The following is a 16,649-nucleotide window of genomic DNA, read 5'->3' as shown; positions in this document are numbered from 1 at the left end:
TCGTTCCTTCTCTCTCTTCTCTGCTCCATTCCTCCCTTCCCTCTCCGCTCCCTCTCCACAGATCTGACCTGTAACTTGGTCTGGTTTGGTCTCCAAAGGTTTAATGCTGTACTGTGGAACATAAAAAAACAGGACTAAACCAGGACTAAACCAGGACTAAACCAGGACTAAACCAGGACTAAACCAGGACTAAACACACCTTTATATTTTATTATGATTGCAGATATGACTGTGTATTTTTTGTAGTTTGTGTATTACATGTACTTGTTGTACTCCATGTACTTTGTGTACTTGTACTTTACAGGCTTTGTCCTTCTTCAGGTACGACTTCTTTACAGTGTATAACTTTGTCCTTCTTCAGGTACTTGTGTAGTGTGTACTTGTGTACTTGTTGTACTCTGTGTACTTGTGTGTACTTGTACTTCACGTGCATGTCCTTCTTCAGGTATGACTTCATGGAGGTGTATATCATGTATTGTATTTGTACTCTGTGTACTTTGTGTACTTGTACTTCATGTTTGTGTCTTCTTCAGGTACGACTTCGTGGAGGTGTATAACTTGTATTTCATGTACTCTGTGTACTTGTGTACTTGTGTGTACTTGTACTTCATGTTTGTGTCCTTCTTCAGGTATGACTTCGTGGAGGTGTATATTGTGTATTTGTACTCTGTGTACTTGTGTGTACTTGTACTTCATGTTTGTGTCCTTCTTCAGGTACGACTTCGTGGAGGTGTATATTGTGTATTTGTACTCTGTGTACTTGTGTGTACTTGTACTTCATGTTTGTGTCCTTCTTCAGGTACGACTTCGTGGAGGTATATATTGTGTATTTGTACTCTGTGTACTTGTGTGTGTACTTCATGTTTGTGTCCTTCTTCAGGTACGACTTCGTGGAGGTGTATATTGTGTATTTGTACTCTGTGTACTTGTGTGTACTTGTACTTCATGTTTGTGTCCTTCTTCAGGTATGACTTCGTGGAGGTGTATATTGTGTATTTGTACTCTGTGTACTTGTGTGTACTTGTACTTCATGTTTGTGTCCTTCTTCAGGTACGACTTCGTGGAGGTGTATAACGGTGGGGATGAGGGAGCTCAGATGATCGGGAAGTTCTGCGGGAAAATCGCTCCGTCTCCGATCGTGTCGAGCGGCTCTCAGCTCACCGTCAAGTTTGTGTCCGACTACGAGACGCACGGAGCCGGGTTCTCCATCCGCTACGAGGTCTTCAAGACAGGTACTCCAGATGCCCTCCCACGATACCTCAGACTCTCCATATTCTGTTCATTTAATCCAGTTTACACACAGATCAATGTCCTCACAAGTGACGCTGCACCAAGATTTATCTGCGCAGTTGTTTGTCCCGACGTGAGACATAAAAAAAATAACAAATATAAAACTACAACTTAAAACCAACCTGAAAACAACCTGCACAGACTCATGAAATCTGCAAACCAGGACTGAAACTGAACCAGGACTAAACCAGGACTAAACCAGGACTGAACCAGGACTAAAGGACTAAACCAGGTCTAAACCAGGACTAAAAACTAAACAAGGTCTAAACCAGGACTAAACCAGGTCTAAACCAGGTCTAAACCAGGACTAAACCAGGACTGAACCAGGAACTAAACACAGCTAAACCAGGACTAAACTCTATCTCACTCTCAAGTCCAAGACTAATCCTGGTTCAGTCCAGGTTCAGTCCTGGTTCAGTCCTGGTTTAGTCCTGGTTTAGTCCTGCTTCAGTCCTGGTTTAGTCCTGGTTTAGTCCTAGTTTAGTCCTAGTTTAGTCCTGGTTTAGTCCTGGTTTAGTCCTGGTTCAGTCCTGGTTTAGTCCTGGTTTAGTCCTGTTTAGTCCTAGTTTAGTCCTGGTTTAGTCCTGGTTTAGTCCTGGTTCAGTCCTGGTTTAGTCCAGGTTCCAGTCCTGGTTTCCTGGTTTAGTCCTGGTTTAGTCCTGGTTTAGAGTCCTGGTTTAGTCCTGGTTTAGTCCTGGTTTAGACCTTAGTCCTGGTTTAGTCCAGGTTTAGTCCTGGTTTAGTCCTGGTTTAGTCCTGGTTCATGTGTTGTAGTCTATTCTTGATGTTCTGTAACGGTGTAAATGTTAATAACTTGATTCTGCATCATTTTAGGTAAAAACCATCAAATATGTCAGATTTTTACTGGACTGGGCCTTTATGTTTGTACTGAAAGTGAGTTCGCGGGGACGGATCATGTCACGAATCGCGTACCGAACTTAAAAAATCCCACGTGCACAACAAAAAAGAGGCTGCTTTAAACGCTCTTGTGTCTGATCCACGACATTGATGAGAAATAAAAGTGAACTTCAGCAAAGTTTAGGACGGAAACAAAACTACAGCTGTACTTATCAGTGCAGACTTGTGATCTGAGAGGAGCCGGTGTGAGTGTTGTTTGTACAGACTTGTGATCTGAGAGGAGCCGGTGTGATGTGTGTTGTTTGTGACAGGACTTGTTGATCTGAGAGGATGTACAGACTTGTGATCTGACGGTGTGAACTTGTGATGAGCAGGAGCCTGTGTGAGTGTTGCTTGTGCAGACTTGTGATCTGAGAGGAGCCGGTGTGAGTGTTGTTCGTGCAGACTTGTGATCTGAGAGGAGCCGGTGTGAGTGTTGTTTGTACAGACTTGTGATCTGAGAGGAGCCGGTGTGAGTGTGTGCAGACTTGTGATCTGAGAGGACTGTTGTTGTGCAGACTTGTCTGAGAGGAGCCTGTGTGAGTGTGTGAGCAGACTTGTGATCTGAGGATGTTGTTGTGCAGACTTGTGATCTGAGAGGAGCCTGTGTGAGTGTTGTTTGTACAGACTTGTGATCTGAGAGGAGCCGGTGTGAGTGTTGTTTGTACAGACTTGTGATCTGAGAGGAGCCTGTTGACCTGTCGACTTTAAATCTGACGTTAAGACACAGAATAACGGGAAATGTCGCCTAAACAAACACAATTTAAAATAAAATAAAGTAAAATTTCAGTTTTAGAATTATCTGTAGATTTGGTGGAGAGTTGTCGCGTGGGGGCGGAGTCTCGTACAGACTCGTACCTCGGCCCGTCACGCAGGTTCTGGATGTGGTTCTCTCGGGGGAAACGTTCCGAGCGCCGAAACCCAAATCTGTCGCTCTAAATCGGGCGCGGCGTTTACCTCCTCCTCCTCCTCTTCGTCTTCCTCCTCGTCTTCCTCCTCGTCTTCCTCTCGTCTTCCTCTCGCTCCGGCGCGTCCCGGGGGTCCAATAAAAGTCGACACAGAAACTCGAAATAAACTGCCCCCCGAGGAAGAAGAGGAGGAGGAGATGAAGAGGAAGAAGAGGGAGAGGAGGGGGAGGAGGGGGAGGAGGGAGAGGGGTAGAGAGCAAAAAGTGGGGAAAAGAAGAGAGAGAGAGGAAGGAGGGATGGAGAGAAGAAAGGAGACATGACCAGAAGAACAGAGGAGGAGAGAGGGAGCGACAGAAGAAGAGAAGAGAGAGAGGGAGAGAGGAAAAGTGGGCAGAGAAAGGTGTTTTTGGTAAAAACATGGAAACAATTTAGTCGAATGAAAAACTGTTTGTTTAAACTTTTTTCTGTTTGTGCTGCTGAAGAGAGAGAGAGAAAAGAGAAAAGAGGAGGAGAGAGAGAGAGAAGAGAGAGAAATAAGGAGGAGAGAAGAGAGAGAGAGAGAGAGAGAGAGAGAGGAAGAGAGAGAGAGAGGAGAGAGAGGAGAGAGAGACTAAGAGAGAGAGAAAAGAGAGGGAGGAGAGAGAGAGAGAGAGAGAGAGAGAAATAAGAAGGAGAGAAGAGAGAGAGAGAGAGAGAGAGAGAGAGAGAGAGAGAGAGAGAAAAGAGAGGGAGGAGAGAAGAGAGAGAAGAGAGAGAGAGACACACAAAGTCACACAGAAAAACTCGGGAGTTGAACCAGGGACCTTCTTACTGTGAGGAGTGAGAACTGAACACAGCTGTACTGTAGTACTTGTACTGCAGTATTTGTAGTAGTTGTAGTATTTGGAGGTGTACTGGGGGTTTGTGGGTTTGTGGGTTGTTGTAGTGTAGTATTTGTAGTATTTGTAGTATTTGTAGTAGTATTTGTAGTAGTATTTGGAGGTGTACTGGGGGCTTGTGGGTTGTTAGTAGTATTTGTAGTATTTGTAGTATTTGGTAGTAGTATTTGTAAGCATTTGGAGGTGTACTGGGGGTTTGTGGGTTGTTGTATTTGTAGTATTTGTAGTATTTGTAGTAGTATTTGTAGTATTTGTAGTATTGTATTTGTAAGTAGTATTTGTGTATAGTAGTTGAGTAGTATTTGTAGTAGTAGTATTTGTAGTATTTTGTATTGTGTGTGTATTTGCAGTATGTAGTATTGTGTGTAGATTTGTAGTATTTGTAGTATTTGTGTAGTATTTGTAGTGTAGTAGTATTTGTAGTAGTATTTGTAGTATTTGTATTTGTAGTAGTATTTGTAGTATTTGTAGTAGTATTGTAGTAGTATTTGTAGTATTTGTAGTAGTATTTGTAGTATTTGTAGTATTTGTACTGGGGGCTTGTGGTTTCCTGTTTTGTTTGAGGAATCAGACTCAGTTTAACCACAAACATAAAACACAGAACGAAAAAACGGACGACGAGTTTTACACAAAAAACACAAGAGAAGAGAGAGAGAGAGAGAGAAAAGAGAGAGAGAGAGAAAAGAGAGAGAAGAGAGAGAGAGAGAGAGAGAGAGAGAAAGAGAGAGAGAAAGAGAGAGAAGAGAAGAGAGAAAAGAGAGAGAGAGTAATGAGAGTAAAAAGAGAGTAAAGTGTTTAGTTGGTGTTTGGTTCTTTCGTGGTCGTTGTGATTCTGATCAAACTCGATCTGGAGGAAACTTCGATTTATTTCAGGATGTAAAAGTTGAGTGTGAATCTTGAGAAGATTAAACTCAGGTCCGACTCGACTCCGTTTAAATCCTGTTTGTTCAGACGACGTTTCCTGATCTTCTGGTTCTTCTGGTTCTTCCTGGTTCTTCTGGTTCTTCTGGTTCTTCTCGTCACATCTAAAGTCTGGAGGTTTTTTTGACGTTCTAACAGTAAAAATACAAACTGTCTCTCGTCTTTCTCTGCCGCTGTCGCCGTCGTTTCTGATTTATGGATCTGGATTTGAAAGTGCAGCTCTGGAAAAGTGTGTAGAGTCGACGTGAAGACGATAAATGACAGAACTTCTCGTCTGCGTCGATTTGACTCTGAATTAAAACATTTAAGAGGATTTGACGCACGACCGTGAGCTGGACTTTGGTCTTTAAGTGGTAAATGTTGCACCGCGGTAATTAATGACATGTGTAAATGTCGATCATTCACACCTGTGTGAGGAGAGGAGGAACTGAGGAGGAACTGAGGAGAACTGAGGAGGAGGAGGAGGAACTGAGGAGGAGGAGGAGGAACTGAGGAGGAACTGAGGGGAAGAGGAGGAGGAACTGAGGAGAGGAGGAGTGTCAGGAGGAGGAGGGTGGAGGAGGATGAGGAGGAGGAGGATGAGGAGCTGAGGAGGAGGAGGAGGGGAGGTGCTGAGAGGAGTGGAGGATGAGTGTGTGAGGAGGAACGGAGGAGGAACTGAGGAGTGAGAGGAGTGGAAGTGAGATTGTGGAGGAGGAGGAGAGTGGAGGAGGAATGGAGTGATGATGATGGGAGGAGGAGTGTGGAGAGGATGGAGTGATGATGTGGATGGAGGATGATGTGGGAGGAGGATGGAGTGATGATGGTGAGGAGGAGTGGAGGAGTGGAGGAGTGGAGGTGGATGAGGATGGAGGATGGATGATGTGAGGAGGAGGAGTGAGATGGAGTGATGTGTGGAGGAGTGGATGGAGTGATGATGTGGAGGAGGAGTGGAGGATGGAGTGATGATGTGGAGGAGGAGTGGAGGATGGAGTGATGTGGAGGAGGCAGGATGGGGAGTGGAGGAGTGGAGGAGGATGGAGTGATGTGGAGGAGGAGTGGAGGATGGAGTGATGATGTGAAGGAGGAGTGGAGGATGGAGTGAGATGTGGAGTGATGGAGATGAGTGGGGAGGGAGTGGATGGAGGAGGAGAGAGGAGGATGGAGTGATGATGTGGAGGAGGAGTGGAGGAGGATGGAGTGATGATGTGGAGGAGGAGTGGAGCTGCTCTTCGTCCTTGTTTGTGCGACACTGAGATGAATCTGTGTTTAAGAATAAAACACAACAAATGAGTCAAACTGCAGCTGTGTGTGTGTGTGTGTGTGTGTGTGTGTGTGTGTGTGTGTGTGTGTGTGTGTGTGTGTCGTGTGTGTGTGTGTGTGTGTGTGTGTGTGTGTGTGTGTGTGTTGTTGTGTGTTGTGTGTGTGTGTTGTGTGTGTGTCTGTGTTGTGTGCTACTCCCCTGGGTCTGAGGAACCAACAAATTACACAGGTTCAAACCAGGTAGGTCTACAGGTCTAAACCAGGTAAACCAGGGACTAAACCAGGTCTAAACCAGGACTAACCAGGACAAAACCAGGGTCTAAACCAGGGACTAAAAACCAGGACTAAACCAGGTCTAAACCAGGACTAAACCAGGACTAAATGCCTCCTCCTCCTGGGTGTGATTTAGGTTCAGACTGAAACAAATTACACAGGTTCAAAACAGGTAGAACCTCTCCTCCTCCTCCTCATCCCTCTCTTCTGCCCCTCCTCTCTCTCTCTCTCGTTCCCCTAATCGTTGTGGTTCTCTTCTTCTTCTTCTTCTTCTTCTTCTTCTTCTTCTTCCTCGTCTTCGTTCTTTTAAACCTCTCGCTCTCGGTTCTCAGATAAAAAAAATATTTTTAAAGTTGGACTGAAGCGTTTTGGGAGAATCTTCTTCTTTAATCTGTCTGCGCTCGGCCCTGTCATTCACCAAACCGTGACCGTGACCGTGACCGCCTCGCCGCACGGACACGCCCCCTCGCCGCACGGACACGCCCCCTCGCCGCACGCCCCCCTCGCCGCCCCCCTCGCCGCACGGACACGCCCCCTCCAGACCCTGCTGCCGCTTCTGCTCGTGTCATTGGCTCCGTCTTCAGCCAATCGGAAAAAACCGCACAGTGCTCAAAGTCAAATTTCTGTTATCTTTTTTTTTCACTGTTTCTATGTTTTCCTTTTACTTTTTTCCACATTTTCCTTTCAATTTTTTTTTTTTCTTTTTTTCATTATTTCCATTTTTTCCCATGATTTTTTCCAATATTTTAATAATTTTTTCCATAATTTTTATTATTTTTCCATTACTTCTATTTTTTTCCATTAAAAATTCCTTTTTAAATTTTTTTCCTTTTTTTTTTTCATTTATTTTTTCAATTTTTTCCATATTTTTTACTTCCATTTTTTTCTCCATTATTTTATTTATTTTTTCCATCACTTAAATTTTTATTTTTTTTTTTTTCCCATTTTTTTCATTTTTTTTTTCAATTTTTTCCATATTTTTTTCTCCATAATTTTTTCCATTATTTTTTCCATTATTTCCATTTTCTCCATTATTTTTTTCCCCACAGACTTTTCCAAACATTAAATATTAATGCAGCCCCTGACTCCTCCCTCCCTCCCGCTGCACTTTAATGTCTTTGTTTGTTTTTTTGTAAGTCGATGGGAAAAATGAGACGCTCTGTTTATTTTTGTATTTTCCAGGAGAAAACAGACACTCAGGTTAAATAAAGACACTGTGAAACACCAACACAGTCTCAGGCCCCGCCCCCTTTAACCTCAGGCCCCGCCCCCTCTAACCTCAGGCCCCGCCCCCTCGCCACATTCCCGCGGTCGACGGTCGATTCGCCGTGTCATTGAAGACTTCCTAAACTGAAACACATGCGGCTGCGGTTTGACCAATCGCAGCGCAGCCTGACTCTCGCGGGCGAACGCGGGGGTGTCCTGTATGCCTGTGTATGGCGGAATGTTCAGCGGTTAACATGGAGACGCAACACACACGTTAAAGTGGATTTAAACCAAACATTTTCTGGTGTCTGGTCTTAGTCTTAGTCTTAGTCTAGTCTTAGTCTTAGTCTTGGTCTCGGTCTTGGTCCTGGTCGGTCTGGTCCTGGTCTCGGTCCTGGTCGGTCTGGTTGGTCTTGGTCCTGGTCTGGTCTGTCTTCGTCCTAGGTCTTGTCTGGGGTTCTCGGTCTCGGTCTTTTGGTTCCTGCGTTCGGCTTGGTCCTGTCTGAGTCTCTCCCGTCTTACGGGTCCTGGTCTTTGTCTTCCTGGTCCGGGCGCTCTCGGTCTGGTCTTGGTCACTGGTCCGGTCTCCGGTCTTGGTCCTGGTCCTGGTCTGGTCCCTGGTCCTGGTTGAGTCTCTGTTAAAGTGACTGATGTGAAGCTTCAACTTCAAACGACTGAAGCTTTGAAACTTGTGACCCTGTGACCCCCGACCTTTCACCTACACAGCACTAAATCAGGACCAAAACAGGTCTAAACCAGGACTAAACCAGGTCTAAACCAGGACTAAACCAGGACTAAACCAGGTCTAAACCAGGACTAAACCAGGGAGGTCTAAACCAGACTAACCAGGTCTTAAACCAGGACTAACCAGGTCTAAACCAGGGTAAACCAGGACTAACCAGGACTAAACCGCAGACTAAACCAGGACTAAACCAGGACTAAACCAGGTCTAAACCAGGACTAAACCAACTAAACTCTTATTTAAGGAGTTTCTTGGTGTTTTTTCTTTTCTCCTGCAGCCACAGAACAGGTCTGTTTCATATTTTAGACACACAGATATTTTTATTGATCTGGAGGGTGAATTCAGGTAAAGCAGCTTTAAGAAAAACAACTCAGCACAAACGTGAGAAGGAGAAAAAAACAACGACACGAAGCCCAGACTCTGAGGAGCAGAGTCCAGGACTAAAAACTCCTCCAGCCAGCACATGAACGAACGAGAGAACAAAGACACGACGACGAGAACAACAAAACACACGGCGAGACGACGATCGAAGAAACAACAACAACAGCGCGACGAGAAACAAACAACAGAAACACAACGACGACGAGAAACAAACAACAAAAACACAACGACGACGACGAACAAACAACAAAACACGAGACGACGACGAGAGAAACAAACAACAAAACACGACGCGACGAGAAACAAACAACAAAACACAACGACGACGCGAGAAACAAACAACAGAAACACAACGACGACGACGAGAAACAAACAAACCAAACGACGACGACGAGAACGACGACAGACAGACGACGACGAGAAACAAACAACAGAAACACAACGACACGACGAGAAACAAACAACAGAAACACGACGACGACGAGAAACAAACAACAGAAACACAACGACGACGACGAGAAACAAACAACAAAAACACAACGACGACGAGAAACAAACAACAGAAACACAACGACGACGACGAGAAACAAACAACAAAAACACAACGACGACGACACGAAACAAAACAACAAAACAGACACGACGAGAAACAAACAACAAACACAACGACGACGAGAAACAACAACAAAAACACAACGACGACGAGAAACAAACGAGAAACAAACAACAGACGACGACGAGAAACAAACAACAAGAAACACAAAAACAACACACGACGACGACGAAACAACAAAAACACGACGACGACGAGAAACAAAACAACACAAACACACGACGACGAGAAAACAAACAACAAACACAACAACGACGAACAACAACACGACGACGAGAAACAAAACACACGACGAGACAACACAACGACGACGACGAGAAAACAAACAACAAAAACACAACGACGAGAAAACAGAAAAACACGAAACACAACGAGACGACGAGAAACAACAACAAAACAACAACGACGACGACGACGAACAAACAACAAAACACAGACGACGACGAGAAACAAACAACAAAAACACGACGACGAGAAAACAAACAAAAACACAACGACGACGACGAGAAACAAACAACAAAACACAACGACGACGAGAAACACAACAAAACACAACGACGACGAGAGAAACAAACAAAAAAACGACGACAACGACGACGAGAAACAAACAACAGAAACACAACGACGACGAGAAACAAACAACAGAAACACAACACGACGACGAGAAACAAACAACAGAAACACAACGACGACGAGAAACAAACAACAAAACACAACAACGACGACGAGAAACAAACAACAGAAACACAACGACGACGAGAAACAAACAACAAAAACACAACGACGAGAAACAAACAACAAAACAAACGACGACGAGAAACAAACAACAAAAACACACGACGACGACGAGAAACAAACAACAAAAACACAACGACGACGACGAGAAACAAACAACAGAAACACAACGACGACGAGAAACAAACAACAAAAACAAACGACGACGAGAAACAAACAACAAAAACACAACGACGACGACGAGAAACAAACAACAGAAACACAACGACGACGAGAAACAAACAACAGAAACAACGACACGACGAGAAACAACACACAGAACACAACAACGAGAAAACAAACAACAGAAACACAACGACGACGAGAAACAAACAACAAAAACACAACGACGAACGAGAACAAACAACAAAAACACAACGACGACGAAAACAACAACAAAAACACACGACGAACGAGAACAAACAACAGAAACACAACGACGACGAGAACAAACACAAAAACACAAACGAGAAACAAACAACAAAAAACACAACGACGAGAGAAACAAACAACAAAAACACAACGACGAGGAGAAACAAACACAAAACAAACAACAAGAAACACAACGACGACGACGAGAACAAAAACAGAAACACAAAACGAGAAACAAACAACAAAAACACAACGACGACGAGAAACAAACAACAGAAACACAACGACGACGAGAAACAAACAACAAAAACACAACGACGACGAGAAACAAACAACAAAAACACGACGACGACGAGAAACAAACAACAAAAACACAACAACGAGAAACAAACAACAAAAACACGACGACGACGAGAAACAAACAACAAACACGACAAACAACACAACACAACGAACGACGACGAAACAAAACACAACGAACAGAGAACACAACGACGACGAGAAAAACAACAGAAACACAACGACGACGACGAGAAACAAACAACAGAAACACGACGACCGACGACGAGAAAACAAACAACAGACGACGACGACGACAGAGAAACAAACACCAAAAACACACGACGACGAGAAACACACAAAACAACGAGACGAACGACAAACAACAACAGAAACACAACGACGACGAGAAACAAACAACAAAAGAAACAACGACAAACAAACAACACACGACGACGACGAGAACAAACAACAAAAACAACGACGACGACAGAGGAGAAACAAACAACAAAAACCGAAAAACCACACACGACGACGAAAAACAACAAAACACAACAACGAGAAACAAACAACAAAACACAAACGACGACGAGAAACAAACACGAACACAACGACGACGAGAAACAAACGACGAGAACACAACAACGACGACGAGAAACAAACAACAGAAACACAACGACGACGAGAAACAAACAACAGAAACACAAGACGACGAGAAACAAACAACAAAAACACAACGAATAAAAAAACAAAAAAAACAACGACGACGACGAGAAACAAACAACAAAAACACAGCACACGAGAAACAAACAACAAAAAACAGCGACCGACGAGAAACAAACACAAAAAAACACAAACAACGACAGACGAGAAACAAACAACAAAAACACAACGACAGAAACAAACAACAAAAACACAACGACGACGAGAAACGAGAAACAACAACACAACGACGGAGAAACAAACAACAAAAAACAACACGAAAACAACAACGAAAACAACGACGACGACAAAAAACAACAACGACGACGAGAAACAAACAACAGAAACACAACGACGACGAGAAACAAACAACAAAAACACACAACGACGACGACGAGAAACAAACAACAAAAACACAACGACGACGACGAGAGAACAAAACACAAAACAAAACAACGACGACGACGACAAAACAGAAAAAACAAACAGAAACACACAACGCGACGAGAAACAAACAACAGAACACAACGACGACGAGAAACAAACGACAGAAACACAACGACGAGAAACAAAACAACAGAAACACGACGACGAGAAACAAACAACAGAAACACAACGACGACGAGAAACAAACAACAAAAACACAACGACGACGAGAAACAAACAACAAAACACAAACGACAACGACGACAGAAACACAACGACGACGAGAAACAAACAACAAAAACACGACGACGAGAAACAAACAACAGAAACACAACGACGACGACGAGAAACAAACAACAGAAACACAACGACGACGACGAGAAACAAACAACAGAAACACAACGACGACGAGACCAAACAACAAAAACACACGACGACGAGAAACAAACAACAGAAACACAACGACGACGACGAGAAACAAACAACAAAAAACACAACGACGAGAAACAACAGAAAACACAACGACGACGACGAGAAACAAACAACACGAACGAGGAAACACAAAAAAACAACGAGACGACGAGAAACAAACAAAAAAAACAACGACGAACGAGAAAACAAACGAACAAAAACACAACGACGACGACGACAAACACAACGACGACGACGAGAACAAACACTCAAATAACTACAACGACTCTATATAACTCAAACAACATACAACTTCTATATGAAAACAAACTCAATAAACAACGCGAGAAACAAGAAAAAAACTCATGGACCAAAGGGTTATATAACTCATTATACTCTATATTGACCTCTAATATATCTCTATATACTCTTATAACTCTATAAACCTCTATATATCTCTATATAACTCTATATAACTCTATATGATGACTCTATATATATATAACTCTATATAACTCTATATGACTCTATAACTCTATATGACTCTATATAACTCTCTATAATATACTAATATAACTCTATATGACTCTAATATAACTCTATATAACTCTATATAACTCTATAACTCTATATAACTCTATATAACTCTATATAACTCTATATATATAACTCTATATAACTCTATATGACCTTATATAACTCTATATAACTCTATATAACTCTATATAACTCTATATGACTATATAACTCTATATAACTCTATATGACTCTATATGACTCTATAACTCTATATACTCTATATATAACTCTATATATAACTATATATACTCTATATATATAACTCTATATATATAACTCTATATAACTATATACTCTATATAACCTATTAACTCTATATAACTCTTATATGACTCTATATAATATAACTTCTATATGACTCTCTATAACTCTATATAACTCTATATGACTATATATATCTTATATACTCTATATAACTCTATATATATAACACTTATAACTCTATATAACTCTATATAACTCTAATATATGACTCTATATAACTCTATATAACTCTATATAACTCTATATAACTCTATATAACTCTATATGACCCTCAGGTCCGGAGTGTTCTCGTAACTTCACGGCGCCGCAGGGTCGCCTGGTCACGCCGGGGTTTCCGGACAAATACCCGAACAACCTGGAGTGCACGCTGATGGTGACGGCGCCGCAGACGTCCGACATCGTGGTGGAGTTCGAGACGTTCGACATGGAGCCCGACACCACGTCTCCACCGGGGGCGCTGTGCCGCTTCGACTGGCTCGAGATCTGGGACGGATTCCCCGCAGGTCCGAGGGCGGGACTAAGAGGGGTCTATTTAGGACTGGACCAGGACCAGGACTGAACCCGGACTAAACAAGGACCAGGACTGAACCAGGACTAAACAAGGACCAGGACTAAAACCAGGACTAAACAAGTACTAAATCAGGACTAGGACTACATCAGGACTAAACCAGGACTAAACAAGTACTTGGACTAAACCAGGACTAAACCAGGACTGAACCAGGACCAGGACTAAACCAGGACTAAACCAGGACTGAACCAAGACTAAACCAGAACTAAACCAGGACTAAACAAGTACTAGGACTACACCAGGACCAGGACTAAACCAGATCTAAACCAGTACTAAGACTAAACCAGGACTAGGACTAAGACAAGACTAAACCAGGACTAAACAAGTACTACGACTACACCGGGACTAAACCAGGACCAGTACTAAACCAGGACTAAGACTTAAACAGGACTAAACCAGGACTACACCAGAACTAAACCAGTACTAAGACTAAACCAGGACTAGGACTAAGCCAAGACTAAACCAGGACTAAACAAGTACTAAGACTAAACCAGAACTAAACCAGTACTAAGACTAAACCAGGACTAAACAAGTACTTGGATTAAACCAGGACCAGAACTAAACCAGGACTAAACCGGTGGAGGACCAGGGGGGTGGGTGGTTGTCTCGTACCCAGACACAGTGCCTGGTGTTGGGGGTCGTGTGGATGGATGTGTGCCCTCCGGAGCTGAACGTGGAGGGACTCAGATCTGGAGCTCACCCAGAGAAAGTGACCTGTTGTGGGGACAGTTTGTCAGAGTGAGGGGGGGGGTCTGGATGGATGTCTCTTACCCAGAAAGAGAGCCTCGTCCTGGGCAAAGTGTGGCGGGTGCAGGGGGGCACTGTGGATGTCGCTCACCCATAAAATGTTCTCCGTCTTGGGGATAGAGATTTGGATGGAGGGAGGGTCTGGATGGACGTCTCACTTACCCAGACACAGCCCCTCGTTTTGGGGATAGAGTGTTGGGCGTAGGGGGTTCTGAATGGATGTTTCATGCCCAGGATGAGTGCCTCGTCTTGGGGATAACATGGAGAGGGAAAGGGGGTGTGTGGATGGATGTTTCTAACCCAGAAAAAGTGCCTCATCTTGGGATAGAGTGGAGTTGCAGGGGGGGTCTGGATGGATGTTTTGTACCCTGGATGAGTGCCTCGTCTCAGGGATACTGTGGCAGGTGCAGGGGGTTGTGGATGGATGTTTCATACCCAGAAAGAGCGCCTCATTTCGGGGATAGCGTGTTAGGCGAAGGGGGGGTTCTGGATGGATGTTTCGTACCCAGGATGAGTGCCTCGTTTCTGGGATAGCGTAGAGAGTGAAAGGAGGGTGTGGCTGGATGTTTTTAACCCAGAAAGAGTGCCTTGTCTCGGGGATAGCGTGGAGGATCGGGGGGGGTCTGGATGGATGTTTCGTACCCAGGATGAGTGCCTCGTCTCGTGGATAAACATGGAGGGTGAAGGGGGGTCTGGATGGATGTTTCAAACCCCAGAAAGAGTGCCTCATTTTGTGGATAGTGTGTTGAGTATGAGGGGGTCTGGACAGATGTTTTGTTCCCTGGATGAGTGCCTCGTCTTGGGGATCGCGTGGAGGTGCAGGAGGGGTCTGGATGGATGTTTTGTACCCAGAAAGAGTGCCTCGTCTTGGGGATAAACATGGAGGGTGAAGGGGGGTCTGGATGGATGTTTCAAACCCCAGATAAGAGCCTCGTTTCGGGGACAGTGTGTTGGGCGTAGGGGGGTTGTGGATGGATGTGTCATTCCCAGAAAGAGTGCCTCATTTTGGGTATAGTGTGTTGGATGTAGGGGGGGTCTGGATGGATATTTCTTACCCAGGATGAGTGCCTCGTCTGGGGGATTAACATGGAGAGTGAAGGGGGGGTCTGGATGGATGTTTTGTACCCTGGATGAGTGCCTCGTCTGGGGGATACTGTGGCAGGTGCAGGGGGGGGTCTGATGGATGAGTGCCCTCCAGAGGTGCAGGGACGTGGGGATGTTTTGAAGGATGTGGCCTCCTGGAGCAGAACCAGGAGGAAGTAGGCCAAACCAGACAAGACGGATGACACGGAGCCACTCGGAAAAACACGGAAAAACAGGGAATTGTGGGTATTTTTAGACGTGCGCTGTTACTAAGGCCGAGACGGGACGGAGACGAGTCACGAGGAACGAAAACAGGAGACGACGTCGTTAGAAATGAGACGCAGATAAATTATTTAGACCTTAGCGACAAAGAGAGTATTTTTATTACATTTAACCCTGTTTAATGTGAGGAAATGTCCCACAGTGGAGCTTTAACTATGCTCTGGTTCAGTCCTGGTTTAGTCCTGGTTTAGTCCTGGTTTAGACCTGGTTTAGTCCTGGTTTAGTCCTGGTTTAGACCTGGTTTAGTGGTTTAGTCCTGGTTCAGTCCTGGTCTTGGTCCTGGTCCTGGTCCAGTCTTGGTTGAGTCCTGGTCTTGGTCTTCGCAGTGGGCCCTCACATCGGGAGGTTCTGTGGTCAGAAGTCTCCGGGTCGGATCGTGTCTCACACCGGGATTCTGTCCATGACCATCACCACGGACAACGCCATCTCCAGAGAAGGATTCTCCGCCAACTACACCATCCGAGAGAGAAGCTCCCCGCCAGGACACCACGCCTCCGGTGAGACACTGAGACACTGAGACACTGAGACACTGAGACACAGAGAGAGACAGAGACACTGAGACAGAGACACAGAGACACTGAGACACAGAGACACTGAGACACAGAGACACAGACACTGAGACAGAGACACTGAGACACAGAGACACTGAGAGAGACACTGAGACACTGAGACACAGAGACAGAGACAGAGACACAGAGACACTGAGACAGACAGAGACACTGAGACACAGAGACAGACAGAGACACACTGAGACAGAGACACAGAGACACTGAGACACTGAGACACAGAGACACAGAGACACAGAGACAGA

The 16,649-nt window shown here is 44.4% G+C and overlaps 1 protein-coding gene across 1 annotated transcript; it reads left to right on the top strand.

Annotated features, from left to right (window-relative positions):
* The first annotated feature begins 431 nt into the window (after positions 1–431).
* On the top strand, positions 432–16,355 carry LOC110162564 (neuropilin-1a-like). Its single transcript, XM_055151422.1, has 8 exons — positions 432–445; positions 534–629; positions 715–747; positions 800–880; positions 966–998; positions 1,051–1,232; positions 13,434–13,661; positions 16,165–16,355. The coding sequence occupies exons 1-8, from the start codon at positions 432–434 to the stop codon at positions 16,353–16,355; spliced, it is 858 nt and encodes a 285-aa protein (XP_055007397.1).
* Positions 16,356–16,649: the final 294 nt, after the last annotated feature.

The sequence above is a fragment of the Boleophthalmus pectinirostris genome, unplaced genomic scaffold (genome assembly GCF_026225935.1).
Source record: "Boleophthalmus pectinirostris isolate CB_2022bp ecotype Guang Dong unplaced genomic scaffold, ASM2622593v1 HiC_scaffold_16, whole genome shotgun sequence".
Lineage (NCBI taxonomy): Eukaryota > Metazoa > Chordata > Actinopteri > Gobiiformes > Gobiidae > Boleophthalmus > Boleophthalmus pectinirostris.
Note: the sequence above shows the minus strand (reverse complement) of the source record. Positions and strands in the feature narration are given on the sequence as shown.

Bases quoted from the DNA above. Each gene is read 5' to 3' on its own strand.
- LOC110162564 (XM_055151422.1), top strand. The intron at 748-799 runs GTACTCTGTGTA...GTCCTTCTTCAG, and splicing joins GAGGTGTATATTGTGTATTT to GTACGACTTCGTGGAGGTAT. The intron at 1,233-13,433 runs GTACTCCAGATG...TATGACCCTCAG, and splicing joins CTACGAGGTCTTCAAGACAG to GTCCGGAGTGTTCTCGTAAC.